General features: G+C 38.8%; 2 protein-coding genes across 9 annotated transcripts in view; both read left to right on the forward strand.

Moving 5' to 3' along the window:
• Nucleotides 1–13,080, forward strand: part of flna (filamin A, alpha (actin binding protein 280)) — a 71,556-nt gene extending 58,476 nt beyond the window's left edge. For all 8 annotated transcript variants that reach the window (XM_088627040.1, XM_088627035.1, XM_088627037.1 and 5 more), the window contains 13 exons: nt 625–798; nt 1,814–1,975; nt 2,442–2,645; nt 2,849–3,001; nt 3,307–3,429; nt 4,266–4,532; nt 5,358–5,495; nt 5,966–6,081; nt 9,110–9,242; nt 9,499–9,675; nt 10,083–10,301; nt 10,545–10,748; nt 11,400–13,080. In XM_088627040.1, the coding sequence (XP_088483166.1) occupies nt 625–798; nt 1,814–1,975; nt 2,442–2,645; nt 2,849–3,001; nt 3,307–3,429; nt 4,266–4,532; nt 5,358–5,495; nt 5,966–6,081; nt 9,110–9,242; nt 9,499–9,675; nt 10,083–10,301; nt 10,545–10,748; nt 11,400–11,587 (2,258 nt within the window). In that variant the 3' untranslated portion in view covers nt 11,588–13,080. The remainder of the gene's footprint in view (nt 1–624; nt 799–1,813; nt 1,976–2,441; nt 2,646–2,848; nt 3,002–3,306; nt 3,430–4,265; nt 4,533–5,357; nt 5,496–5,965; nt 6,082–9,109; nt 9,243–9,498; nt 9,676–10,082; nt 10,302–10,544; nt 10,749–11,399) is intronic.
• Nucleotides 13,081–15,566: 2,486 nt separating this feature from the next.
• Nucleotides 15,567–26,703, forward strand: LOC148674389 (uncharacterized). The gene is made up of 8 exons (XM_088627137.1): nt 15,567–15,726; nt 19,120–19,230; nt 20,211–20,306; nt 21,889–21,923; nt 22,804–22,829; nt 23,641–23,700; nt 24,834–25,092; nt 26,061–26,703. The coding sequence occupies exons 2-7, from the start codon at nt 19,149–19,151 to the stop codon at nt 25,075–25,077; spliced, it is 543 nt and encodes a 180-aa protein (XP_088483263.1). The 5' UTR covers nt 15,567–15,726; nt 19,120–19,148; the 3' UTR covers nt 25,078–25,092; nt 26,061–26,703.
• Nucleotides 26,704–27,465: the final 762 nt, after the last annotated feature.

Consider the following 27,465-nt stretch of genomic DNA (forward strand, 5'->3'; position numbering starts at 1 on the left):
TGGTCATTCAAAATCCCAGGGTGTTTCTTGAAAAGAGTAGGGGTGTAACCCCGGCGTCCTGGCCAAATTTCCCATTGGCCCTTACCAATCATGGTCCTCCTAACAATCCCCATCTATGAACTGGCTACATTACTCTGCTCTCCTCCCCACTGATAGCTGATGTGTGGTGAGCGTTCTGGCGCACTATGGCTGCCATCGCATCATCCAGATGGATGCTGCACATTGGTGGTGGTGGTGGTGGTGGAGTCCCCGTTACCTGTAAAGTGTTTGAGTGGAGTGTCCAGAAAAGTGCTTTATAAGTGTAAATTATTATTAATTATTCTAGGATTTAAATGGACCTCTAACTACTGCTTCAGGCTGTTCTCCAATGAGAGCCTCCCAACAGCAGAATAGTTTGAGATCTAGATCAGCCTTGTGCATGACATTTTACTTGTATATGATCAATTTCTTGTGGCAGTGTTTCAGGTTAGAGAATCCTTGGTATTTACAGACAAATTAGATAAATTGCCATATGGATTTATATAATTCACAAGTCTCATCTGAGATTAGGTTGATGCTGGATAAGAGTAGTGGTGTTTTAAAGTGACAAGGTTGCTGTTATACTGACTTTAACCATTTTTTAAGGTGGGCTATCTTTGGCTATTGAGGGACCCTCAAAAGCTGACATCAGCTGCACTGACAACCAGGATGGAACATGTACTGTATCTTACCTGCCTGTTCTGCCTGGAGACTACAATATTCTGGTTAGATACAATGACAAGCACATTCCTGGAAGCCCCTTCGTAGCCAAAATCACTGGTAAGGACAAGTTTGTGTCCACTCTGACACTGCACCCACTGTGTGGAATACCACAGCCCTTAGAGCAGTGGTTCTCAATCTTGGAAACAACCCACAATCCCTCCCCACTTGGGTTTTGTCTTTCAGGTAAAATTCAAACTGTATAGTGATTCCATATGGTCACCAGTACAAAGTTTTAAAGTGTTCTTTCACTTTGTGGCAGAATATCTGTGATGCACTCGCAAAATTATATTTTTAGATTGCTTTCTGCATGTTGTGCAAAACTTGAACAGAATCTGGCACCAAGCAGGAATTAGCAATTGTTTTATATCCGACTTTCCCAGACTATTTACTAACCTGTATGAAACTGTACATAAGCTATAATGTGGATTGCCTTGCATTACGATTTATTGTTGACAATGTAACGTGGCTTAGTTTAATACTGGCACTAAGGGTGTTATTTTAATGATTCAGTGTCTGCGTAAGCTCTGCTTCTGTGTATCTAATGGCACAGATTAAGATTACAACCACATTTGCCATTTTCTTGGATTTGAACAACTAAATGCAGTTTTCATGGAAGGTTTAATGGATTTCATTGAATTTGTGATGAAATGATTTTGGTTACTAAAATGGTATCAAAGAATGCGATAGTTGGTAGAAAATGCAAGTCGGTGAAAGTGAATTGGGAGATGTGAGATTAGAAGGCAAGTTATATTTCTGTAAGAAGTTTTGTTGAAGGAAATGCACTTAAAATTAACTGTACTGTAAGCTAAAAAGGTCTTGCACTCACCCGTTGGATCCCACGAGAGATCCCATACTCCACTGTTTTGAGAACACCTGCCTTGAGTACTGTGTAAAGAACTGATTTTCTTTTATCCTCCCATCACACCAAAATTACATTTGTCCCTGATCCACCCCCCCCCCCCCTTTCCTTAAATTTACTTGCTGTTTTTCCACACTCCTGCTGTGGAGGTTCACCTGCACATTGAAACAAGAATCCTATATGAAGGAAGTTTTCTCCTCCATGTTCCTCCAGGCGATGACTCAATGCGCATGTCCCACCTCAAAGTGGGCTCTGCTGCCGACATCCCCCTGGACATTGGAGAGCTGGACCTCAGCCAGCTGACCGCCAGCCTGACCACTCCCTCTGGACGCGAGGAGCCCTGCCTGCTCAAGATGCTGCGAAACGGACATGTTGGTGAGTGCGGGGCTGGCATGAAAGGGGCTAACTAATGACCAGATCTTGCTATATGACTGAATAACAGTGCAATTATGGAAATCGCTTCTTATACTTCCATTTCTAATGGCGTAAGTGTAAAAGGTGCAAATTGTTAATGGGTCTTCTAAGGGTTACCTAGAAGCTAGGATTTTAAAAACCTGTTTTTTAAACTTGCAGATATGTATATACTACCTAGTTTTTGCTTATTATGATACTCTGATCTTGTTTTCCAAGAAGCATTAAACTATAAAGGAGGAATTCAACACTGAATCTTTTGGGAGTTCTGCCCTACAATGTTAAGCCCAAATGAATATTTAAGTGGTAGTTTGAGGTCTGACTGGATAAAGTAATGGGCTTGCTTGGATGTTTTGGGACCTTTTAAAATGCATGGTGAAAAGAGGCAATTTAGAATCTTTTCTAAGAAGTCTCTCTCCTCCACATCTAGGCATCTCTTTCGTCCCCAAGGAGATTGGAGAGCATCTGGTCAACATCAAGAAAAATGGACGTCACATTCCCAGCAGCCCCATCACAGTCATGATCAACCAGTCGGAGATTGGAGATGCCAGCCGTGTGCGGGTGTCTGGGCCAGGCCTGTCTGAAGCACGAACCTTTGAACCAGCAGAGTTCATCATTGACACTCGTGAAGCAGGTGATGGCAAATCACAAGGGAGCAACATTTAAAACTGGTTTAAAGCTAGTCTGGGGAGTAAATGGCTGGATTTATTTTGTGGTGAAAATTGTTTATTGGCATAAAAGGTTTTAGTATGTGGATGTTAATCTTGCTTGTTGTGATATTGAGAAGGTACCGCTGATGTCTTGAAGTGCATGTGTGAATAAGTATTTTCTGTTTAGGTTATGGTGGCCTGAGTCTGTCCATTGAAGGCCCCAGTAAAGTGGACATCAACACTGAGGACCAGGAGGATGGGACATGCAAGGTGACTTACTGTCCCACTGAACCAGGAAATTACATTATCAACATCAAGTTTGCTGACCAACATGTACCAGGTAACTAAAAGGCAGACGGTAGAATAAGGTTTGCAGTATGATTTGTTTGACCTATTGCTTGGTTATTGTAGCTGTGAATCCATTAATTCTGGGATACCAATGTTGACTTCAGTATGGAAATCCGTGAGTCCACTTGGATCTTCCAAACCTTCTGTATATTGCTGCTGTCACTCATGTTGGGTTAAAATTTTAGTCTGTAAAAATGGACACCAGCTTCGGCAGATCCAATCAGTGTCCTTTACCTGTTGTGTAGTATTGGATGACCTTGGAAATCTGATCGCGATGCTCTTGTCCTCATTTTCCAGGCAGTGCATTCACCGTCAAGGTGACAGGAGAAGGGCGAATGAAGGAGAGCATCACACGCCGCCGGAGGGCAGCTTCTGTAGCCAATGTAGGAAGCCAGTGCGACCTTAGTCTGAAGATACCAGGTATACAGTTGACGACATGAAGTCATTACTAACTCATTCAGCAAAACTAGAGAACCAAGTAGGGCATCTTAGCCTTCTAAACCATTTGCCTTTTGACAGTGTGAGTAGCCTGTGTGACTAGAATTATCATAGCAACTTTGGAGTTTGCCTATCAGAAGAATAAGGTGGTGCAAAGCAGGCAATAGCCACAATGGGATAGAAAATGTTGCTGCCACCTGAGGTCCAATTCAGAAGGAGCTTAAGTTGTTAATGAAATGTCAACGATGCAGTGGTTTGACCTGTAAGAATAAAATGCCTTTGGGGAGGTTGGCTTGTGCATCAGATTGTCTACTAAATTCAATATGAATTATGCATTAATGGGCCAGATGGTTTTTAAATTGGATGTGTCCAGTAACTGAATAAAAAGTGTAGTGGTTATTCAGCCATCTTGGTTTATGCTAGAATCCCATTTTCACATTCATTCTGTTGGTAGTTGAATAATGCCTATACAGCTGAGCTAATTGGCCAACAGTCTAAGTTGAAGATTTGTAAAAAGCAAATAGTCACACGATTCCTCCATTTTATAATGGAGATGAGTGTAATGAAGTTAGTTCTACTAAATACAACATATACATCCTGCTTTTGGAAGAGCTATAATTTTTTCTGTAAGATTTCATGTGATCTCGAGGATTTTAAACACTATTAAACCTGATGGACTGAGCTCTTCAGTGCTGAAGATTCTGCAGATAAAGCCTTAATTTGAATTTACAGTAGTGGTACAGAATTTGTATTTTCAGCAAATGTGGTTGTGAAGTTAAAGATCCTAGAAACAAATGTAATTTTCCGCTTTTTGCCAGAAATCAATATTGGAGACATGACGGCCCAGGTGACAAGTCCATCAGGGAAAGTGCACAAGGCTGAGATCATGGAAGGGGAGAACAACACCTACTGCATCCGATTTGTGCCCACGGAGATGGGTGTCCACACAGTTAGCGTCAAGTACCAAGGCCAGCATGTGCCTGGCAGCCCCTTCCAGTTCACTGTGGGCCCTCTGGGTGAAGGAGGTGCCCACAAAGTGCGGGCAGGAGGGCCAGGCTTGGAGAGGGCAGAGGCTGGCATCCCAGGTAAAATCTTTTGAATTATTAAAACCTGGACATGAGTTGAGGTTCTCATTGGGGAGGGGTATTCCACTGTGATTGGGAATTCTTTACTCACAAACCAATTTGAGGTTGATATCTTGGAGGTCAGGTAAGCACAACAGAAATGACTACTAGTGTGAGGGGGGCTGTTGTATACTGGATACAATACTGGCAGACTGGGGCTCAGTCCCTTCAGTTTTGAGCAGGATGCTTGTTTACCAGAATCCGAATCCTAAAGGGTATAGATTGCTGCAGACAAGGGGACTAGACTTTTTGTTTTTACACAAGATCATTTGGAACCTGAAATGAATTAATTTAGGATAGACAATAGGTAACACCTACTGCTCTGAGTGAAGAAATCTAGAACAGGCTTCCCAGTCAGTTTGTTCTCAAAGTCCTAGTACTTGTGGCTTGCTTGTGATTATACTACCTGTTTTGGAAACATCGAATTGAAAATGCACATTCTGTGTAATGAAAAGATGCCATAAACTACTTACACATGTGCATTGTATAATAAAATTAAGCACAATTAAGTCATACTAAACGCAAGGTTTCCGTTCGCTGCAAATGGTAACCATCTTTTGACCTGCAAAATCCTCTTTAAAAAAAACTACCCATTTCATTATCATAATAGCATATAACTTGATTTCTTGAACTTAAGCATTGTGATCATATTAAGTTTTAGACTTTCCCCATCTCTAGTTCATCTAAGGTGTTAATCAGCAGTGAAAATCGTAAAAACATGGATTTAACTTGGAGGGAAAACCTAGATATCCACTCTTAAACCTGAACTTTTTTCACCTTGTTTAGCGGAATTCAGTATCTGGACACGTGAAGCAGGTGCCGGGGGTCTGTCAATTGCAGTGGAAGGACCCAGCAAAGCTGAGATTGCCTTTGAAGACCGCAAGGATGGATCCAGTGGTGTCTCCTATATTGTGCAGGAGCCTGGTAAGCAGTTTCTAGTATGGGATGAATGCTTGTCTCATTCAATCAAGGAAATTAATGTAGGGCATTCATTAAAAAGGCTATTCACCCCACCTTTTCCATTTGGTTCCTTGTAGCTTGATTGTTAATTAAATTATAGCCATTAATTTAATAGTCTTCTCATTCAAACACCAAGACTGGATATTCAGCAAGTATCATAAGCTTTTTAATAGACCTCCAAAGAAGAGAGGCTTTTAAGTTCAAATACTTGTTAAAAGCTTGCATTTTGTATACAACTGCAGGGGAGGTAAAACTAGATTTTGGTTCATGTAGAACTGCCCATTTTTGTTTTTGCAATAAAGCATGCTTGCTTTAAAATTGGTCTAGGGAAGAACAATCCCAGGTGTGGCAGGTATGTCGTCATAAATGTGCATAATTTGTTAGTGTGGAATACACACCTGCTGAAACTGACTGAAATGGGTTTCTCATTACAGGGGACTACGAGGTGTCCATTAAGTTCAACGATGAACACATCCCAGACAGCCCCTTCATCGTGCCCGTGGCATCTCCCTCTGACGATGCCCGCAGGCTTACTGTTGCTAGTCTTCAGGTGAGGCATCGAGAAAGGCACTTGTCCACTGAGGACCCATTGCCGCCCAGCTCAGCAGCAGACAGTCTGGGGATAGATGGGATATTACTGGAAAGAGTCCAGGACACAGGAGCTGCCAAAGGATAAGGACAAGAGTAGCTGCTTGATGTAAAGGCGTAAACGAAACAACTATCTCTTCGGGCTATAAGACAGTTTGGAAATTGGGGTTTTGAAAGGCATATTTAGATTTGTCCCAGGTTTTACCTCTCATGTAGGTGTTTATGGCCCTTTTGTTAAAGCTGTTTAATCTTTGTCTGCTCCAAATTAATGTTAGTGTTGAAAGGAGACAGTCCCTGAAACATCTCTTGAAATTTGCCCTGGAAAAAGATTTGGGGGGGGGGGGGAACTATAGAAAACGAATGTAAGCCAGTCCTAAGAATAGTTATCTTCATAGGATGGAAACATGCTTTTTTTAGATAAGTTTCCCTTCCATATTGAGGCTTGGTGTACACTTCCATCCTTTCCTTTTATCACCACTTGATGTTTTGACATACACTGTGACAGCAGATTAAAAGGGACACAATTAAAACAAGGAGCCTAGCCACCCCTGGAAGGAAATAAAATCATACCTAGTGGCTTTGAAAGATGATGGGTGGCCACTCCTAACTTATTTGTATTTCTAATTTAAGGGTGGCCTGTAGTGCATTTGATCGGATGGCTTGTTCTTCAGGACCAGGGTTATAACCTTAAGGAATTTTGATTTAGGTAGTGATTTTAGAATTTTAAGTGCTAAATCTGGTTGTCCAAATTGAATACTACACGAGAGTCCACCTGAATGACTTGATGTTAGGAGCTCAGAGTCAGTGCCCAGGCTACATCAGGTTCAATATTTCTATTGGCTACTGTAAATGTAGCCATCTTCTAAATAAGGCGTTGTTGGGGTGAGGTGTCCAGGTACCTGTGCTGAGCAGTTTTACAGGAGTAGAGGAAGTGAAGTTAATACTAGGGTAAGCCATGTCTGCTGCTGATGTACTGCTGGATGGTAATGGTTTCTCTGGATCCTACAATGGGACGGTTTTTCTCGTGTCTCTTTCTAAAGGCTTTCAGCAGGTTCTTTCAGAACAACTGAGACAAGGGGCTAAAGGGTTAAAGGGATAAGAGGCTTGGTCTTCCTATCTGTTGCAGAGGGGAAAACCTTTTAGGGGTTTTATTGAAGCTGTCTCAAGTGTATGAGCTTTGACTTGAGCCAACATTATCATTTAACCAATCTTAGTCTTCTATGGAAAATGAGGCCTGTGCTAAATTAACTGCACTTTTAAATTGATTTCACAGTAGGGATTTTGATTTTATCCAAAATGAGTTGATATTTGGGCGTTTCTTCAAACTGTACAAGACCGTCAACTTCCAGCTTGAGTATCATAGTGTAGAATGTGACAGTACAATTTATGGTGACTTTTCTCTCCTCTTAGAAGCCTCCCTCTTTAATCCAGTTAGCTCTCTTAAGGTAATGTACTTCTAAGGGTTTGTTCATTTCCTTATCAAACCCTTGGAATTATGACCAGTGGTGTGTAAAACTTTTCCATCATAATACCCTGCTTATGGTGTAACAACCAGTTGGTGTTTTTTTCCCCCAGTGACTACAGGTATTAAGGATTTCAATTTCTAAAGCAAAACACTTACTGAAGCGTAAATTTAACTTTGAAGTTAGACAAGACCATAACTTTCTTTGAAGTATTTTAATAGTTTTGTGCTTCATGGTTATAAAAAGCCTCTTGCCTTCTCCCTCATTTAAAAAGAAGCATCTTTTTTGTAGTATGCACTAATCCTTTGTACTGGATAATCATAAATGAGAAAGCAGGCACTAATATGTGTAAATTACTCTATAAATGTCAATTTGTAGTCTAATCACCTGTAATATAGAATGTGAAACATTATTGCAAAGGCTAATAATTCCCATCGCCAAAGACCATTTAACAGTATGACAAAACACATTACTCATTACTGGGTGTATGCATGACTTGTTTGCTACTAATCACTCTACATATTCCTCGTTTGCTATCTGTTGTGTGGCTGGAAATTTTCAAATTTTCAAAATGTCTACCAAATATCCTAATGTTAAAGGTTGATGAACATAAGCTGTGCATTGTTCATACTGAAACCAGACTAGTCTTAATACTGAGAATCTAGTGCTTGAAGAGGAGTCCATTGCCAGATGCGTACTGTACATAGTGATGGTAACAGTCTGATTTAATGTTAATCATTTTAGTATTTGAATGGCTTTGTTTACATTTGAGTTCCAACTCCAAGGACCCCAACCCTTTTAAAATGGAATAGTTTCATAATTATAAAGTGAGGAATCTCTATTGTGGGTTATACAAGCAGTGTGTTCTGAATGAAATGATGAAACCTGCATTCAACAGTATTTTAAATTGATTTACACATTGCATACAGAGAAGCTTTAGTTTAGTGGAACTTGAATTTCATTGTGCTTGAGTGAAATTCCAGCCCAATCTTCCAACATTAAGTAGCAACTGAAAATGTGTTAACGTTTGTTAATGTAAATATTGATAAGCAGAAGGCTCTTTAAGAAACTAATCTTAAGTGATGCACCTGTGTCATTGAAAACTTCGCAATTTTGGAATTAATGGTCAAAAGTGAACTATTTTCATCTATTATTGACTCAGTGAAGTCAGCACTTGCTTACAACCTTCAGCAAGGAATCTGCTGTCTAGAGGCTTTTTTGGGGTCTCAAATTATAGAAGTACAGAGATGTAAGGTCTATAGATGTTGAAATGGTTGGGGGTATTAACATGGGAAGTGTTTCAGGGCATCTGAAAAAGGTGTTTTTTTTTAAAAAAAAAAGCCAAGGAAGCTTTTGGCACAAATTAGTTCATACAGCATATGGCACTGAAATGGATTTAGTGTAGTGTGGATGGTTATTTGGTTTGAGGTTCATCAGGTTAGAATAGAGCTTCTTCTCCATGCTTTGTGGATCGTGGTTGCCAGGGATGCAGGTGATGGCTTGAGTGCTCAGTTCTTGTTTTTCTAGGAGTCCGGGTTAAAGGTCAACCAGCCAGCTTCTTTTGCTGTAAGCTTGAATGGTGCCAAAGGAGTTATTGATGCCAAAGTGCATAGCCCATCAGGAGCACTTGAAGAATGCTGTGTGACAGAGATAGATGAAGGTAAGTTAAGTAACTTTTAAGACTCTTTAGGTACGTTAATCCTCATTGATATGATGCAATTTGTTTGACTTGGGTCCAGTATTCATTCAAACATTTTTTCATGTCTGGATAATGCAAGCTTTTGGTTAACTGGTGTGTGTTGGTATTAAATAATGGCTTGATAGTCCTTAATAGTCCTGTCAAATCTCATATGACCTAGTGCCATTACTGAGGTTATAATGGACTGAAGTTTGATTGGTGATTGTTTGGATTTCAGACAAATATGCTGTAAGGTTCATTCCTCGTGAGAATGGGCTCTACCTGATTGATGTCAAGTTCAATGGCTCCCACATTCCTGGAAGCCCCTTCAAGATCCGTGTTGGCGAGACTGGGCAGGCAGGTGACCCAGGCATGGTGTCTGCATATGGGGCAGGACTGGAGGGAGGAAATACTGGTATGTATCTTGTAAGGATGGTCCGTTTGGTCATAGTCTGATTTTGTTCTGGGCCATTTGTGTTTTTAAATTTCATGGTTCTCCTTAGTGGAGCTTAGTTGGTTCTGTCTGCTTTTTGTACCACAAAGGAAATGAACATCTTTGCTAGGTGGCCGTGTCCTTGCAGTGCTTGGTTACAGTGCAAATTTCATTCAGAAGAGTGTACATAATCCAGATATCTGTGTTTATTACGTTGTTTACCATAGGATTGTATTTAAACCGTGCAAAATATCTCATTGCCTACTACGTAGTCTTATCCAATAAATACAATTGATTTATTATTTAATGATTCTCAGTGAGGCATGAGCAAATTACTGTTGAGTTGCAGGAAGTGTTTTGGATCTTTACCTACTCTTCTGGTTTTCCAGGCTCTCCATGTGAATTCATTGTGAACACAAGTTCAGCTGGCCCTGGAGCCCTTGCCGTCACCATAGATGGGCCATCCAAGGTCAAGATGGACTGCCAGGAGTGTCCTGAAGGCTACAAAGTCATATACACACCAATGGCCCCTGGGAACTACCTGATCTCCATCAAGTATGGTGGCCCCTACCACATTGTAGGAAGTCCCTACAAAGCCAAGATCACCGGTAAGATGGCATTACATAAAGCTGGACCAGAAGTAGGTGGGGGCGTGATCAGTTTGGATTTAGCACTTATTCCTGTGACTGGCCAGTTTCTTAATGAAAACTGGAAGCTAGGTGTCTACAAAATCCATGACGCAAATGAATTGTGAAAGTGAAACTTGTGCACCCTGGTGAGAAACCCCATTTAGACAAATGTTTAATGCTATTGGACAAACCTGAGTTTTACAGCCAAGTTCTTTTCTGTAGGCCCCCGGTTAGTGAGCAGTCACAGCCTCCATGAGACGTCTTCTGTCCTGGTTGATCCCATTTCTCGGAGTTCAGCCACCATGCAGCAGGGGGCGCCAGCCTGGGCCTCTTCGGATGCCAGCCATGTTGTTGCCAAGGGGCTAGGCCTTACTAAAGGCTTTGTGGGCCAGAAGAACAGCTTCAGTGTGGACTGTAGCAAAGCAGGTATGCCTCCGTGTATTTCTTTAAATTCATGTCTTGTGAAAGTGGTACAAAAACTTTCTGTAACAATTGAAGATAATGACTTATAGCTAAGGTGTATCAAGTGCTTCTACAAAATGCTATAGCATGCCAATTGGGGGCAAAAATGGTTTTGAAGTTTAGCTTTGTTTTAAAATTTGACTTCCATAAATTCAAAATCAAAGTTTATCAAATGCACAACAATACAGCATGCAGCAGTAGTTGCTGGCAATGAGATGTCTGTTCTGCAAGCTCACAAGAATCACAAAAACACAAATCTCAAACTTCTAAGGTTCTTATTTAATTCAGAAGTTAAATTGGTCTGTAATGTTGTGCAAATTGCCCTTTATCTGAAGAAATGTAAAATAAGTCTTCAATTCTGAAAAGACCTTCCATGATTTCAACACTGACCCCTTAAATCTTTTTTTAAAATAGAATACCTAGCCAACATGGGACAGAACTGTTTTTTCCACACAGAAGTCTGGGGTGATGAGCTAACTGCTGCTTGCGGGACAGTACTTTTTCACAGAATAGACACACTCATTTTCAGGGCATACAGTATGAGCCACACTTGTCTAAGAACGATACTCATGATTTGTAAAATGTTGCACTATTAATATCTTTATGGTTCAACAGGCAGGAACATGCTGCTGGTGGGAGTGGACGGTCCCAAGGTGCCTTGTGAGGAGATTCTGGTCAAGCACCTGGGTAACCGAATGTACAACGTGAGCTACCAGTTGAAAGAGAAAGGCGACTACATTCTGGTTGTGAAATGGGGTGATGAGCATATTCCTGGCAGCCCTTTCCACATCTCTGTGCCCTAAAGTCTCCTCCTGCCCCCTTTCCCTCCCTGCTTACAGAGGATAATACACACTGTGCCCTTAACCTCTCCTCCTCCCATTATTTTTGAAAAGCAAGCACCTTCACTCTAAATCGAAATCATGACCTTCTATTCTTGTTGCAGCAAAGCCTAAACAAAACCAGAAGTTTGTTCTTTATGCTTAGTGCTATGGATTTTTTTTTTGATGATGGTTACCGGTTTTCGGATTTATGCCCAGGACGGTAGTATAGCTGCTAATTTGTCTTAATAGAATAGCTAACCCTGTTGTAGGCACTATTCTAGTTCTGAAGTGACTGTCCATCCTACATTTATAGACCTTTTCCTGAGTGTTCAGAATCGAACTGGATTCCCACTGGAGGAAAATGCAAGCCAGATTTTGCGCATCTAGGACACTTAACTAATATTACAACTGTTAACAGAAGCGTCGTCAAAGTACTCTTTACCTTAGAGACCGTCTGCAGATGTTAAAGGGAATAGTCTAAATGAGTTCTTAAAGATATTGCTAAATTAAAATTGAGAGAATAGAAGATGTCAATGAGAGTAATGTACAGTAGTATGTTGGGAGTTAGGTGGTTATATGGTGGTTGAAGACTTGACACTTTTCCAGTTTGATGCTTTTTGTGAACAAACATGGTTGTGATATGCAACAAAAGGTCACGGTCACTTTCCCCTTTCACTTTTTGTACTTTTTGTCCAGAATATTCAATGTCTTTTGAAAGAAAATGTACTTTTGAGGAAATAAGCCTTTAAGAATGTTAGACTGTTACAGTATTTTGATACACAAAGTTGTCTTAAATTTTTACTGTTTACCATTAAACTTGAAAATGGCTTATTGGTTTTCGTTTCTTTTATTTTGTGGCGGAGCTTAAACAAGATGGTATTCTGAAAGATTTGAATGTGCAGATTTTTCTGGCTATCCAATGAGGAAGCTGGATTTTAATACTCTGCCTTTTCAGATTTAATCTTGTTTATAATGCCAGTTCAATCAGATTTTTTTTTATTCAAAATTGATTTGTCATTCTGTAACTTTGGTATTTGAGAAATAAGCCCAGCTGAAGTCTTTCCCAAATTCCTTTACTGTTTTCCATGGTTGCTTCCATCCACAGTTCTGAGCTCCTGCAAAGGATCTCAATTTTAACAGTGCTCTAATGTTCTACATTTTAAAACCCATGTCAAACTTTAAAAAGCACAGAAGCTAATTTTCAGAATGTTGTTGCGACAATGGTGTACCAGCAGTTACCACTGCCTACAAGGAATGATCTTCAATTTCTTCCATTGAAAACTTCAGATTTAAGGTTATTTATACACTTGAGTGTCTGTCGGCTTCTATGATGGTCTTAACTGTGCAAAAGGGGGGACAAAGCTTTTGCTTTCGAGTTATCCTGATTATCTTTCTCATTTCTTAACTTGCACATCAGCCGTTTTTAGCCTTCCAAATGATCAGTTGTTCTTTAATAAAATTATGCTTTAATACAAGCTTGTCTAAGTCTGTTTTTTTTTAATTAGGGCTATAAGAAAGTCCAGTTTTGGCTGCATTTCATATTTTGATTTGTAGAGTTCTGATGGATACTTATGGGGGTGGTATGAATTCAGTGCTGCCCTCTATTGCAATATACTGTAGATCCTTAATGTAGATGGTTCTATGTTCAGATTTGTAATATGACACCATTTAGCCATTCTTCACACAGGCATAAAGATTATCCTGGAATTTTTGTAAATACCTTAAACACTTATTTTCCCTGGGAATCAGTTTGCCATTTAAGCTTTAAATATGGGTTACATAAACAGGCTTTCTACTTTATTTGCAGGTTGTAGCTTACACATCATAGTATTGTATAATGTATTGCTCAAAGAGGGGCAGGTATTGTAACTAGCAGTAAGCCAGTTAGATTAGCTTAGTCTTCACATGCACATGTCCTCATTTTTAATTTAAAAAAGGGTTAAATTTTCCTCTTCATGCATCCTTAATCGGTGTCAATTAAAGGATCTTTGAAGTCTGGATATTTCTTCTAGAAGTTGTGCCTTCACTGCTGTGGATTTGATAATGCCAAGTCTTAATCACTGTATAAGGTCTTCAACCTTGGTACTGGAGAACCAATCCAAGTTGTTTACTAGGCCACCAGTTTTTATAAATTTGACATTTGAGAGCTATGGATGAATCATGCAAGTAATCTGTACTATTAAGTGAACTCGGGTGCTTGAGTGGTGTAAAGTACTTGGATATTAATTAAGGAATTGGAAGTTTTAAAAATCACCTGTTTAATTGATCAGAATGAGTTTGTTCTGTAGCTTGAGATATGGCTAATTTAAATTTTAAAGGTGACCTATGCTATCTGATGGATTGGGGCTCTCTAGGACCAGGTATAATGGGTACCTTAATATGAATTTGAACACTGGTCTCAAACCCAATTCCTCAAGGACCTACCATCTTCTGGTTTCTCACACAGGTGAAGGTAGCTGTAGCTCTAATGTAAATGGTACACCAAATTTTAGACAATTGCACACAATCTAATCTACTTCATATTTGCACATGTAAATACTTAGAATATGCACAGCACGGTTCTGTAATCTCCAGGTGAACATTGCCCTCAACCTTCTCCACAAATGTGCTCAGCCAGGGCTTACCTACACATCTTTGGGAATATTTTATAAATTCTTTAAGGAATATGTTTAGGAATGTGAGTGTAGTTGAGGCACAGTGCATGACTGCTCCTTCTGACACCAGCTTTTGCTGTTGGGACTACCTGCTGCTACAATACTCACCCTGTTAAGATAATGAATGTGAGACCTTAACCAGCCATGCAGAAACTTCACATGGAAAGAAGTATGACAAGGCCATATTTAATGAATGCCAAAAGAACTTTTTTCCCCCTGGGTGTGAACATTTCTCTTTCCCTTTAATTACTCCCCCCTTTAAGTATTGGAGATCCCATTCTTTGCATTTGTTGTATTTCTGAATGTTTGGGGCACCCAACAGGAACATTCAAGCACCCAGGGGTACTGAACTCAGATTGGTAGTGGTCTGTAGGCATTAGCTGTTTTTACTGTTACCCTAATGTGGTTAAAGACTGAAAATACAAAACTGGTACAAATCCGATGGGTATGAAAATAACTCGAATACTAATAATTCAGGAGATCTGTCAGTGTTGATTATGTGGGTGTAGTGAGCCTGTACATAGGTGCTTGATACAGTATCTCCCATCAATCTACTGAATTGTTAAAGCATACTGTATGAATTAAGCTCTTACAATTCAGTTTATGCAAGTAATGTGTTATGTGATGTAAAACTTCACAATCGTGTTATTTGCTTGAACAGCAAGTAAGGCATACAGTAAAATGGGTTTCAGGTATTTTGTGAGACCCTCACCTTGGATCCTCAGAATTTGTATTTTTAGTCATGTAAATTAACCAATGTTTATATCATTATGAGTTTATCACTGACATCCATAAGGGCCACTAAACCACAAACCAGAAAACAAGGTGAAACTCCAATGGGGATGTACAGTACTTTTAAAAGTAAGAACAGTTGTCACACTTTTATCCAAACGGTTGTGTGCGTATGAAACATGCTGAACAGCTATGTTGCGGAAGCCGATACCTTGGTAGTGTTCGTACAGTAGGTGTATTTTTTTCGTTCAAGCTAAATCTAATGATAAACACACTGGGTATATTATTTTTTTATTACCTATGCAGTGAGTTTTAGTTCCAGACAGAGGGCGTATTGAAGTAGCTCAGCAGTGGATTGCACCAGATTTGAAATACCAAAAAAAGCGGGAATACAGTACATCGGTTTTACAACCAACGCCCTAGTTTCTTCACCCAATTCACAGCTGGAGGAGAAAAAAAAAGCTCTGGAAATTTTCGTTTTTCCTTATTAGGGTAACAACGAATTGCACTTCACTCTATTGTAAAAGGCGAGGGCGCCAGTGAGACGCTCCTCGTTGACGCAGCAAACTGTGGGCCGCAATCACATGCAGTCGAGAGACGTACACCATTGGAGCTACGGAGAAAGAGCAGCTTCCGATACAGAGCTTTCGTTTTTCAAAAAGGAGAGGTGACATTACTCGGGAATTCGCTGTTACAGAAAGAGTAGTTATTTGCTTATTGCTCTTTGTCCTGAAGGTAGGATGCCTTTTTTTTTTTCAAATAAGATCCTTTAGCCTTGTTTCTCTGGGGAGCAGAGAGAGGTGTGTGCTGCGAGAAACGTGTCCCTGCATTAGTTTAATAGAAATCAATTGCCGTTTGCTTCGCGGACCTCCCATTTTATTTTTTTAAATATGAACAACGCCCTGTCGCTGTAACGTAGTTAGCTGGATCTGCAACACTTATGAGCTGACGTATATTTCTGAATATATTTCTACTTGGTAAATCACAAGTTAAGTTTTGGAGTTAGCGTATTATTGAGGCACATGGCGTCTTTGCGAAGTGATGCCCTGTATTCTAGCCATGAATGTCCTCAAACGAAGTCGTTTTGATTTTATGGGCAGTCGCTTGTATAAAAGAAGTGGTCTCATTCTAAAGTTTTTTGTCCTTGTGCATACGATGCGTGAATTGAATGCACTTTGTTTTGCTTGTTCTGTTATGATTTTACAACCTTTCAACAACTATTCATACACTGTGTGTTGTTTTGTACTGTATATGTATAGGTTTTATTTCGTAATCTGTAATCCCCATTCATTTTTTCTTGACGATCACCACGAAAGGTTGGTATATCATTTTGTCCTAAAACTAACTTTTAGTTTTGACACCATTAAAGTTAAAGATTTAACTCGTTTGTCTCCTTTTACGTCTGGAACACACTAAAAGAAATGTTGTTTGAATCACATGAACACATGAAATTATCTACTGCTGCTTAAATCGTACAAACATGGCTCATTTTAGTTATTGTACTATATACTAGTAATGATGATATATCCATTCACGGGGGGAATGCTCATTGTTTAATTTTAGTTTGTTACAATACATTGTTTATATAAACCTCGGACCTTAGAGAAAGATAAAACTGAAGTTCACATTACCATAGCTCAACCATTTAGTTGAAGTGAAACTGAAAAGAGATTGTTGCTGAAAATATTATTCAACAATATAGCCTATAGGGATTAGATTGTGGAAATAATCTTCCGACACATACTTTACATGGAAATTATGAGAAGAGCAGGCGATATCGTGTGGACATGAATTTATAAAGCTTCGGTTTTGGGATTGTAGTTCATTCCAGAAACAACCCGTCATTTGTAAAAGCTCCGTTTTCGGATAATCGCAGGTTACACTCTTACACTGAAAGCAGACTCTTTGGTCTCTCGGAAGAATGTACCAAATTACAAGCAACAACAACAGCCTTACCTGGTTTATTTAAGAGGGAACTTAGTAAGATAATAATAAGATATACAATATTTAGTAAAACTGTGAATGCGTTTTAAACCGATAAATTGCAGTATCATTTTAAAGCATTTCCTTAGCATTAATTCCTGACATCCCTATGTTTTACAATTAATTATCTATCTTTATATTTGTATAATTGTTACAGTTACACTTAATTCTTAATTGTAAAAAATCATTGTTTTTATGTTGCTGCGGAAAAGGCTTCAGATGTGTGTATATATACAGTATATATTGCCTTTAGTATTGATAATAGTGGGTTTGCTTGGTGTTCTGATTCTAGGTGACTGATTCAGACATTGTTTGTCCTGTATATCATGACACATTAAAACTGATGTTGAATCCTTTTTTGCAGTGATGTTATCTTTAAATCTGTGTGTAGCTTATTTTTCCAGAGGCTTGAATGTCAAGGCCCATTGAGCAAGAATAATAGGCTTTGTTGATTATTTTCTAACATGACCACACTGATCCGTGTTACCTATACATTTTAACAGGCTAAATACGGTGAGGTTACAAGGCGGAGATATGGATCTTTTCATTTGCTTTCTCCATAAAACAAGTAATAATTTATTTCCTTTTTTCTTTCTTTTGTTTATCCTGTAAGCAAATCATCAATCATCTTAACCAGAGCCTTGTCAGTACCATACAATAGCCTAAGTCAGGGTTCTCCAACCCAGGTCCTTGAGAGCCCCAATCCAGCAATTGTTGTACTGTAGTTTACTATTAAAGCAATTTTTAAAGATATGAAACAATTCCACTGTGGTCAGTTCAACGGTCGATTTGTGAAATTATGTAGAGTTCATTTATGCCTAGACTTTATGTAGTGTTCAGCCCTGGAGGACCAAAGTTCTCTTAATTGAACAGATTATTTGCTTGATTCATTAGTCGTGTACAGGTGATGCCAGTCATTAAGGGGGGACTGCAATGCTGTTTTTATATTTCCGGGAAAGACTCAGCATTGATGAGTGCATTTCAAACCATGATGAAAGTAAAATGTACACAGCAATGTGTAAAACTTCCTATTTACATAAAAAAATCGAAATTTCCAGGTATGTGCAGTGCTAAGTTCTGCGATTCAGAAAGAGACAGCAAAACGTCTGGTGAGGTGAAGTGGCCATATTGCATTGTAAAGATGCAGACTATTGAATGCATTTCTTTTAATCCAATAGAAATATTGCTCTCGATTTCCAGATTATTTTGGCGCAAAAATACTACTTGTTAACTGCGTGCAGATCACGTTGGAACAGTTCTGTGATGAAATGACTGCGGCACAACCTGTAATTAATTGGTCCTACGTTGCATTATATATAGGAAGCATGAAGGTCTGCACCTCGTCACAGTTTGTACAAACTCTCTATCTTGCCCATGGCAAGACCAGGAGTTTGCGACAAAATGGTGACTTTACAGTACTTTCACAAAGTTCACCATTTTATGCTTAACTCTGAATTTGTAAAATTTTGCAATACCTTCTATTTGTTTATGTTACTGAGATTTTAAAACCAGTATGAGGAATTGTGACTGCAGTTCTCCTTTAAAAACAGATGACCTATAAGACTACAGGAGCTGGTGTGAGGCTCTCCAAGACTAGGGCTCTAGAGTTCTGGCCTAAAGTCATGTAAATTTAAAGAAGGCCAGCCAGATTATATGATATATTTGTGTTGGAGGAGAGCACAAGTGGAGCAGACTGAAAATTTGAAGGCAAGAGAGGGAAGCATGAGTAGAGCAGACTTGGAAATAAAAAGCAACAGAGTTGGGCGGGAGTAAAGAGCATCTGATCCCTGGGCAGTCTTGTGTGCCCACTGTGCTCTGCTATACAGGAGACCCCAGTGTGACTGACGTTCAGCTCATACACTTGGAGGAACAGCAGCTGTTACTGGGTGTGCCCATAAATGCTACACAAAGATGTCTGGGGTATGTTTTTGATACGTGGCTTTTTCAGAGTAAGCAATGGGTAAAAACCCAGCTAAAGAAAATCAGAGCTTAAAATATGACTGTCCAAGTTTTAAACATCTCAGCATCTGCATATTCTGCTGTTGTCAGTGTTGGAAAATGGTGACTAGCGTCCCAGTGTCCTAGAAACTCAAATCTGGTCACCTACCCCTTCAGTGTATAACATCTCTTTTTTCTTTTTTCCAGGCATCTGAGAGCATTGCTTCCTGACAGACATGACCAAACTCAGCAGCAAGTCCGATCAAGAAATCATTGATCTTCTGGACCAGTATGGACTGAAACATGGACCCATAGTGGGTATGTTTCCCTAGATCTCACAAACCAGCAGACGATTTTTGTCATTTAGATATATTAAGTTATTTAAATTCAGCTAATTTGTGTGACAAAGTCTTTGCCTTGGGGCATAGGTTCTTGTATAGACTCCACACAAAACCATTCTCACTTCCAGCAAAGCTCCTTTATCACCCAGTGGCCCCCAATTAAATTTTGGTTTTACTACAGCACTTAACTGTTTATATCATGATCTCCAGAGCTGACATCCAACTTATTTTCAATCTTATGAATGATCTGCAGGAAGATGTATTTTGAATGAAGAGGACAGATGGTAATGACAGAATATGCTGCATACGTACTTAACTAGAATAATTTACCTCTTAACTGCACAACCACTGAAAAAAGGCCATACAGCACCACTACAATTAAGCCAAAAACCTTGAAAATTGTAGAACAAATTCAAAATGGTACATATTGGTAGTATGTAGCTATTTTTACTATTACCATATTATACTATTATTGCTGATCAGTGTATATTGCAGTTTCCCAGTAAAGCAGTTCACACAGAGCTCTCTAAATATCATTTTCAGATGTGCACTATTTAAGAATTTATTTTGTTTTCGTATTACCAGAAAACCTTTGAAAGGTTGTGGAAATCTGAGTTGGTCCAGACACTTACAGTCACTGTAAGAAGTTTCAAAGCCATGTCATTGTGTCTGGTACCTTGAAATAACGGTGAATTTTTAGTATGATAGATATCTGTTATTTAAATTAAAATGTTTTTGGACATATTTTTTCCACTTATGGTTTCACTCGCCCGATTCTGAGGAAATGATTAGTAAAATGTGAAAGGTAGTAATTTAGGGTACCCTGTTTTCTGGGGACCGCCCCCAGCATTGCTTTGAGGACTTTCCAGAATTCCCAGACCTCAAGTAACGACTTGCTGACCTGTTCAGTGTTTTCTCAGAGTGCTTCTGCTTGGTAAATGTCTTGTCTTTCTTCAGGTTCCACCAGAGGTTTGTATGAGAAGAAGCTGGAGGATGTCATGGCCAAAGATAAAGTGAAGACCTCCTCAGACAAAACCTTCTACAGAGAGGAAAGTAAGTGTGCGATGATGGCTGTAGTGGGTTTGAAGAACAGGTGCTGCAGACTGAACCAGAGAACCAGAGGTGGGACGTTTTGTTGTTGAAGCAGGCCATCTTGTGCTGGATACCAAAAACATGTTGTGTGTGGGTCCTCACAGTGCATTGCTTTTAATTCCATGATGTGTGGGCATTACTTTTAAATCCACACTACTGTTTAGGCACGTAAATAAGAGTAAATCTCAGGTGTGTTATGTTTGTACCAGAGACACAATTGAATTCAAGCCTGCTTTCTCCTTTGTAAAACGTAAAAGCAGTAATGTAGACTTGTACCATTTTGGGTCTTCTTCTGTTAGTGCACTGAATTACTAAAACGTAAAGCATAATAAAAATTAAAATAAAGCACTATGTAAGTGTATGATTATTATTATCGTAGTTATAAAGATAGCACCTGTGCCATGGGTCAGGAAACAGTCTAAATATAGTATAATTATGCCATCAGTAAAGAGTGATCTTGTTTGTTGAGTATTATTATTGTAGGTGCTATGTGACCTACACAAAAATAAGAGTGAAAATAGTAAATTGATAGAATTCAAGATCTATTCTGGAGACTAGCATCTAGAATTGAGTATGTGCAATATAAATTAGCTAACCTGACAGGAATTTGTAGTAATATTTTAGCTTATATTAATGTACGGTATGTGGCGTTGTCTGTCATACTTACTGACACAAAGTGCTGAATATGTTGACTGTAATCAAAATTCAACACCATATATTAAATACTTGTCACTAAGCCTGGTTTCACAGGTAGTAATTGGTTTTAACTGATGTCATGTGCCTACTAGACGGGAGGAGTGATAGTCTAAAGACTATAACTGTAAAAGATAGTTGCAGTCTGCTGCAACCAGTTTTTGGCACATGAGCTGAAAATACTTCAACATAGACTGGTGGCTGTCTAAAATTGCAGAGACTTTTCCCCCTCGTCCACGTGTGACAGTCTTGTGGAGAACTGGGACATGAAACACCCTTGACCAGAAGACTGCACAAGTGCAACCACCGAATGTGGGATTTTGCACAAGCAAGCCAGTGAATGTAGAGCTGGCTACAGCAGGGCAGGGCTGAGACAAGGAAAACTAGAGTATGTAGCGGTAGAGGTATAACAGCAGGGCGACATCAGTTGAAATGAGTCTTCTTACAACTGCTTGGCACTAGTGGTGGAGCCTGGATGTGGTGGCAGCTTGGAGAGCACTTTGACTTGCAGTACAGTTTTCCTGAGGTCTCTTTTTGGAAGCAGCAGAGTTGTGTTGCAAAAGTTTTTCATGGTTTGGATTAGTACTTCCAGTGTTAAAGGGCACCACACGTCTACCAGCTCGAAAATACTCCATGTTATGGAGATTTTTAGATAATTAATCAGTGAAAACGTTCATTCATGAACTTAGCTCCGAAAGGTAGCTCTAGGGTGTTACAGAAAGTCATATCTGTTATAGAGACTGTGATGCAGTTCACCTGTTGTGGTAATATAATTCAGGCTTTCAGTTATTTGGGGTATTTTGAAACCACGTCTGAAGTTGCAACAAGTATTTTTCTCCATCATTTTCAGGGGAAGAAATTACCTACGTTCATTATCGTCCACCAGTGAGTATCTACTGTTGAGCTTTTACTGTCCAAGATTTAATTTTGCCTGTGTAAATGTCTCTAAGCCTGAACTTATTTTAAAATTTGTATGAACAAGCTCACTGTTGTATTGCAAGTGAGGGATTTCCTTTTTGTGCTTTGAGGAGAATCACAAAGACAGAACACTGAATTCAACATTTGAATCTGTGTCCAATGACACTTTTTCTGAACAAAGGCCTTATTTCTCTGCATTATCATTCTATTATTTTAAGAATGTGTACTAATTATTTAATATGTAACTAGTTTAATATATTTAGTGATAGTGTTCCTCCTGACAGCATGTCAGATTTATGAATCAAAGTATAGCATTATCTGTATCCTCTAATCCTGGAACAGCCACAATCCAGCATGTTTTAGCTGATCTTAAAATACTTGGAATAAATATGAGTTTATGTTCAGTTTAACAAATGATGCAATTCTTCAATTAATAACTGATTGCCCTGCAGCATGCTTGCTCTCCAAGACTAGGATTTGTCACCCATGCTGTGTGTAGAGTAAAGTAACATTTTTTAAAGTAACAGTTACTGTGTATGTCATTTAACAAAGAACCAGATATATCTTAACATCTTTAAGTACATTTGAGACAACCAATACAGGTCCTGATAAGATTAAATGTACCTGGGCACAGAGAGCTGTCCAAAATCTATCAACAACTCCATGAACTCATCTGCTGCTGTTACTCTTTAATTGCATGTATTGTGTTGTACAGTAAGCTAAAAAAATTGTTATAAAAACTGTTTTAATTATCCCTATTACTCTGATGAGCTTAGAGGCTTTAGGTCTAAAATTTGTACTACAAATTGTCAAAATATTGCCTTGCATTTCTGTCCTTGTCACGCAGATCAGAAATGAAGAATTTGGAGATGGGTGAGTACAACAGATTTCTGCTGTAAAAATAGTATACAAGATTGTACATGCAAAAATCAAGGTAACGTAAAAACCGTGGTCTTAAAATGAAATTTGCACCATAAGAGATGTAAATTGTACATAATTTTGGATGCAATTCTGATCGGTGCACAGCCAATGACTATTCGTGACAAAATGTAAATGTTGCTACTTAATCTGCTTGAAAATATTTATTCCCAGAGAGAAATTGAGAAATTCTACTTACCCAGCCGGCAAATAGGAAATGAGTTAACGCAACAAAATAAAAATAAGCTTTACCGTTTTTGCCACGCTACATTAGTTGCACCTGGTAGCAGTTAGAGCACACACATCGCACAGGGACTAATGTTTCCTCCTAAGACAAGTAGCAATTATAGTCAGACATTCTAATAAAACACTGGACAGGAAGTGTGAAGGTCCAAGTCTACCAAGTGCAACAGTTGTTCTTGTTCGCTGATCATACATTGGGTGTTGTTTTGCATTTTGAAAAATAAGTTTGATCTTTAGATTGTTTCCCCTCAGGAGAGGCATAAAGAAGCGTGAAGAGACTTACTGAACACTGAGTTTTTTAGTTATCCTCACCTTTGCAGCTTCTTTTTTGCCCTGGGTCAGGTATTTGGAATAGAAGTGGAAATTTGACTGTGCTCTCAAGACACGTCTTAGAATATACTTTAGGATGTGAAATACAGTGTAACCAAAAACCAGTTCAACAGTGGGAACTTTTTGTGTGTGGCTTCGATAAAACAAAATCTGTATTGGGTATAATTTGGGTTGCTGTGTTTGTCTCTTACAGGCCGAAGAAATACACGAGTTCTGAGATTATCAGGGAACCAGAAAGTGATTTCAGCAGCACGTGAGTTGGCATGTGAAAATGAACCTCCCTTGTTTTGCCAAAAACGTTTGTATTAAACATTTTATTTATTGATGGAATGGTTTACATGTAAAACATTGAGATTCATGTAAAAAAGTTTTATGTCCTGGACACTTTTTGTTGTTCCCAAGGCATTTTGATTCCCTTGCAATTTTCATTTTTTAATGTCTCTAAGCACATACAAGTAGATGAGGTTCAGACCATAACTGATCTAGTAATACATGAGACACAGTGCACTGTTATGACAGGATCTGATGATGGCAGGGGAGAGAATGCAGACGTTGCTGGCACAGTGCTAGCACCTTTTTACCCACAGTTTATTTTGTAGTAACTGCTGGAAATACAGTACACAGGCAGATCTTCTAATTGAAAAGTAAAGAAAACCGACTAGGTAACATGTTCCAGCAGTTCACCTGGAAATGCAGGTTTTGGAAGTTGTACTGACTTTGTGATAGAAGGAGTTGAAAAGGTATTGCTGTATAAAGTTGTTTTTTCCCCGCAGTAAAAACAAATAGTAAGTATAAAGTAAGATTGGGAAAACAATGAAACAGCCGGAATCTAAACGCATATTGTACAGAAAATAAATCTAAACATGAAAAAGTGATCTTTGTGAGCTCAAATATCTAAGCAATGGTTTTTGATAGGATTGAACATGACATGGGAACAAAGTGAAAAAGACTACAACACTGTGAAACATTCATTAGGTCTGTCTTGGTCCACATAATTCACTATTAATGTGGTATGCACTGGGTGAAATAATTGTCAAAAACAGTTTTTGATTGTGAATAATAAAACAAGAAATATTCAATACGTTTTGAATATTTTAGTAAACCTATATTTAATAAAAATTATTAAAAGTGTTATGTATTTGAGAATGATATGAACAGACTTTATAAAAAAAGCTTAATCTTACTGATGAGCATCATGATGATAACAAAGCATATGTTCTAATATTGATATAGAAAATAATATGCTGTGTAGCTCAAGAAGGGTGGACCTAAATACCCATAGTGTATTGGACCCCAAAACTTTTACTCTGTATTTTACCCTGTACTAAATCTTAAATGCAATTTTGTTCCTGTTGAAAAATTTGCTTTTTTCATTCTCTTGCACAGGCCTAAGGCTTACTACAAAACAGAGGCTACGTACCGCAATGTTTCTTACTCTAAACCTTCACCACCAAAACCCTCTGCAGCCCAGGTTACTGGTTCCGTCAAGGAAAAGACTTCCCAGGAAACAAGGCTCATTCCAATTTGGTTCCAGATCCTGGCATTCCTCGTGGTGGCTGGGTTTCTGTACTACACTTTCTCGATCATGGAAACGCCAAAGGAAAACCCTTTCAACAAGCAAGACAAATAGCTTTCATTGTAAAGTGTAAGTTGGATTTTTTATTAGTTCAAGTAGGTACAGGTAGCAGTGTCAGCATGTGTAGGCTGCAAAGGAACAAGTTAAGGTTTATTCCACACTGAAAAGAAGAGATGTAACATTTTGGCTGTGGAGCCTTCTTTACACCTGAAGAAGACTCCACAGCCAAAATGTTGCCTCTTTTTTGGACGTTTACTCATCATAGGACCTGCAAAGCTGCTGTTCATCAAATCAGAGCTCATGCTTGACCCCAGGTCCGTACCGTGGGTTCCGAAGAGGTAGTCAACCTTGGGACACCCATTCCATTGCAAGCCTTTGCTGATCCATAACAACCTGGGTTAATTCATCAATTAAGGATGCTGTTTGTTGAAAGGTCTTTTAATTTATGGATGTGCTAAGGCTGATCACCTAATTTCCCCATGTGGTTGAAGATCCCATAAAATAAAAGGCTCCCAAAATTTCATGGAGGCCTCTGGCACAAGATCTGTTTGAACTGCTGCTGTTTTAAATTGGAGGTGTTAAGCCAAAGTCTATAAAATGTGTTGAACAGGAACACAGCCCTCCAGTGTTAGAATTGTTCATCCCCAATACAAAAGATGAGAACAAGGACTGAGGCACGGTAGCCTAACTCTGGTCCTCGAGGGCCTCTGTCCCGAAGGTTTTATAGGGCTCTTTGAATCTTGAAAACAAGAAAAGGTTTCAGTTTGTGCAGTTAAGCAGATATGGAGATCAGAAAGATAACTACAGGCTCAGGTGGAAAGAAAGCCTAGACTGGAGTTGTGTACCCCTGGACTAATATACTGTATATTACCATCCTTCTAGGTTCCACTTAGAATAAGGCAGTACTTGTTTATGCCATGCAGTTCTGCTGCATTTTAACACTATTGTAGGAACAGAAAGCTTGATGCCAGTTTATCTTAAATAGTGCCTTCTAGTGCCTTTGTTTACTTAAAATGTAATCTGTCCCTTTTCTGCAGGGAAACTCCTCGATGGTACCTAAAGTGTTGCCTACATCTCGGCTTATCTCGGATAATCTACTAGAAGAAAGCATCTGCATCTTCAATTTTGTATGATTTTCCATCTGACCGAAAATGACAAAGGCGAAAGTTTTAGAAATTGCTCAGACAAAATTGTTTGAGCCTGAGACCAATTGCAACCAAGCTTTTAAACAGCTGGTCTAAGTCACAGTCTCCAGCAGCTTTTGCACTTGTAATGGCAATATTAAATTAGAGAAATGATGAATCTCAGAACACAGTTTGGGATAAGCCAAGTTAGACTCAAGTTGTTTCTGGTGGCTGTTATTACTAAAAAAAGCTTTTAAATGATTTAATCAAATTCATGGAGATGTCTTTTGAACGAATAGGGTAGGCCATGCCCTTTGTTTTTGAAACAAGCATTTGAAATGTGTTTGTTACGAATCTTTATTTTGCTATGTAATAAAATACAGACACATGGAAAAAGTAAAACTACAGTAATTGAAGATTACTATTTGATTAAGAAAATAAGACGGGTAACTAATGAGAGATTATCCACTCTCTCAGCAGTTCAGTTACCACAGAATTTAATTGTTATTGAAGAATGCATAGTTTAAGTCTACGCATCATGGGCCTGCTAATTTTCGATACACTATGAGTCTCTTCATGTCCTGACAGTGCCTTTAATCAAGTAAACCTGGGCAACACTGCCAACACTGAGGTCCCTCAGAATTAACATAAACTAATAAGCTCCTACTCTGGGCTGGAAGTGTGCTAAGTTGGCAAGTGTTGTTACCTTTTACAAGCACCTTCATCTAGTACTCTAGTACTTGTATACTTTAGCCAAAGCAGTGCTAATAGTAGTGCTTCATTTGCAATAAATGAAGAGGGACTAATACTCCTTTAAAAAGGAGAAGATTGGGAACATTAATAAAAAATGTTTTACAATTTAAATACATATCTTAACTGACCTAAAACATGTTGTTTTGGTAGTGGTTAAAAGTGTACTTTACAGCATTTTGAATAAGGTTTGCTTTGTGCTGTCAAGTGTCAAAAGTTTTTGTAAAAACATATACAGTATAACCACCTTTCCCAAAGCCAGTTTATTTTGATGTTAATTGTATGAAGGTTTTAATCTTTGGGGGGGAGAGTTTTAAAAAAGGTTTTTGAAACTTTTTATGTTGTTTCCTTACTGTTAAGACTGGGAATTTGGTAACAATTTTACCTTGAAAAACGTAATCTTATGAAATGACTTGGGGAGATTGGTTTCTAAGAGGGCAAGATGCGCATCTTATATTCTTGTGTTTTACAAACATTATTGTTTCTAACTGAGAACCTAATCATTGTGCAACATTCATTCTGGAAGCTATTGCGTGTCTAGACTGTATCTTTGCTTGTTATAAAGTAT

Source organism: Lepisosteus platostomus, chromosome 3, assembly GCF_059453375.1.
Source record: "Lepisosteus platostomus isolate fLepPlt1 chromosome 3, fLepPlt1.hap1, whole genome shotgun sequence".
NCBI lineage: Eukaryota > Metazoa > Chordata > Actinopteri > Semionotiformes > Lepisosteidae > Lepisosteus > Lepisosteus platostomus.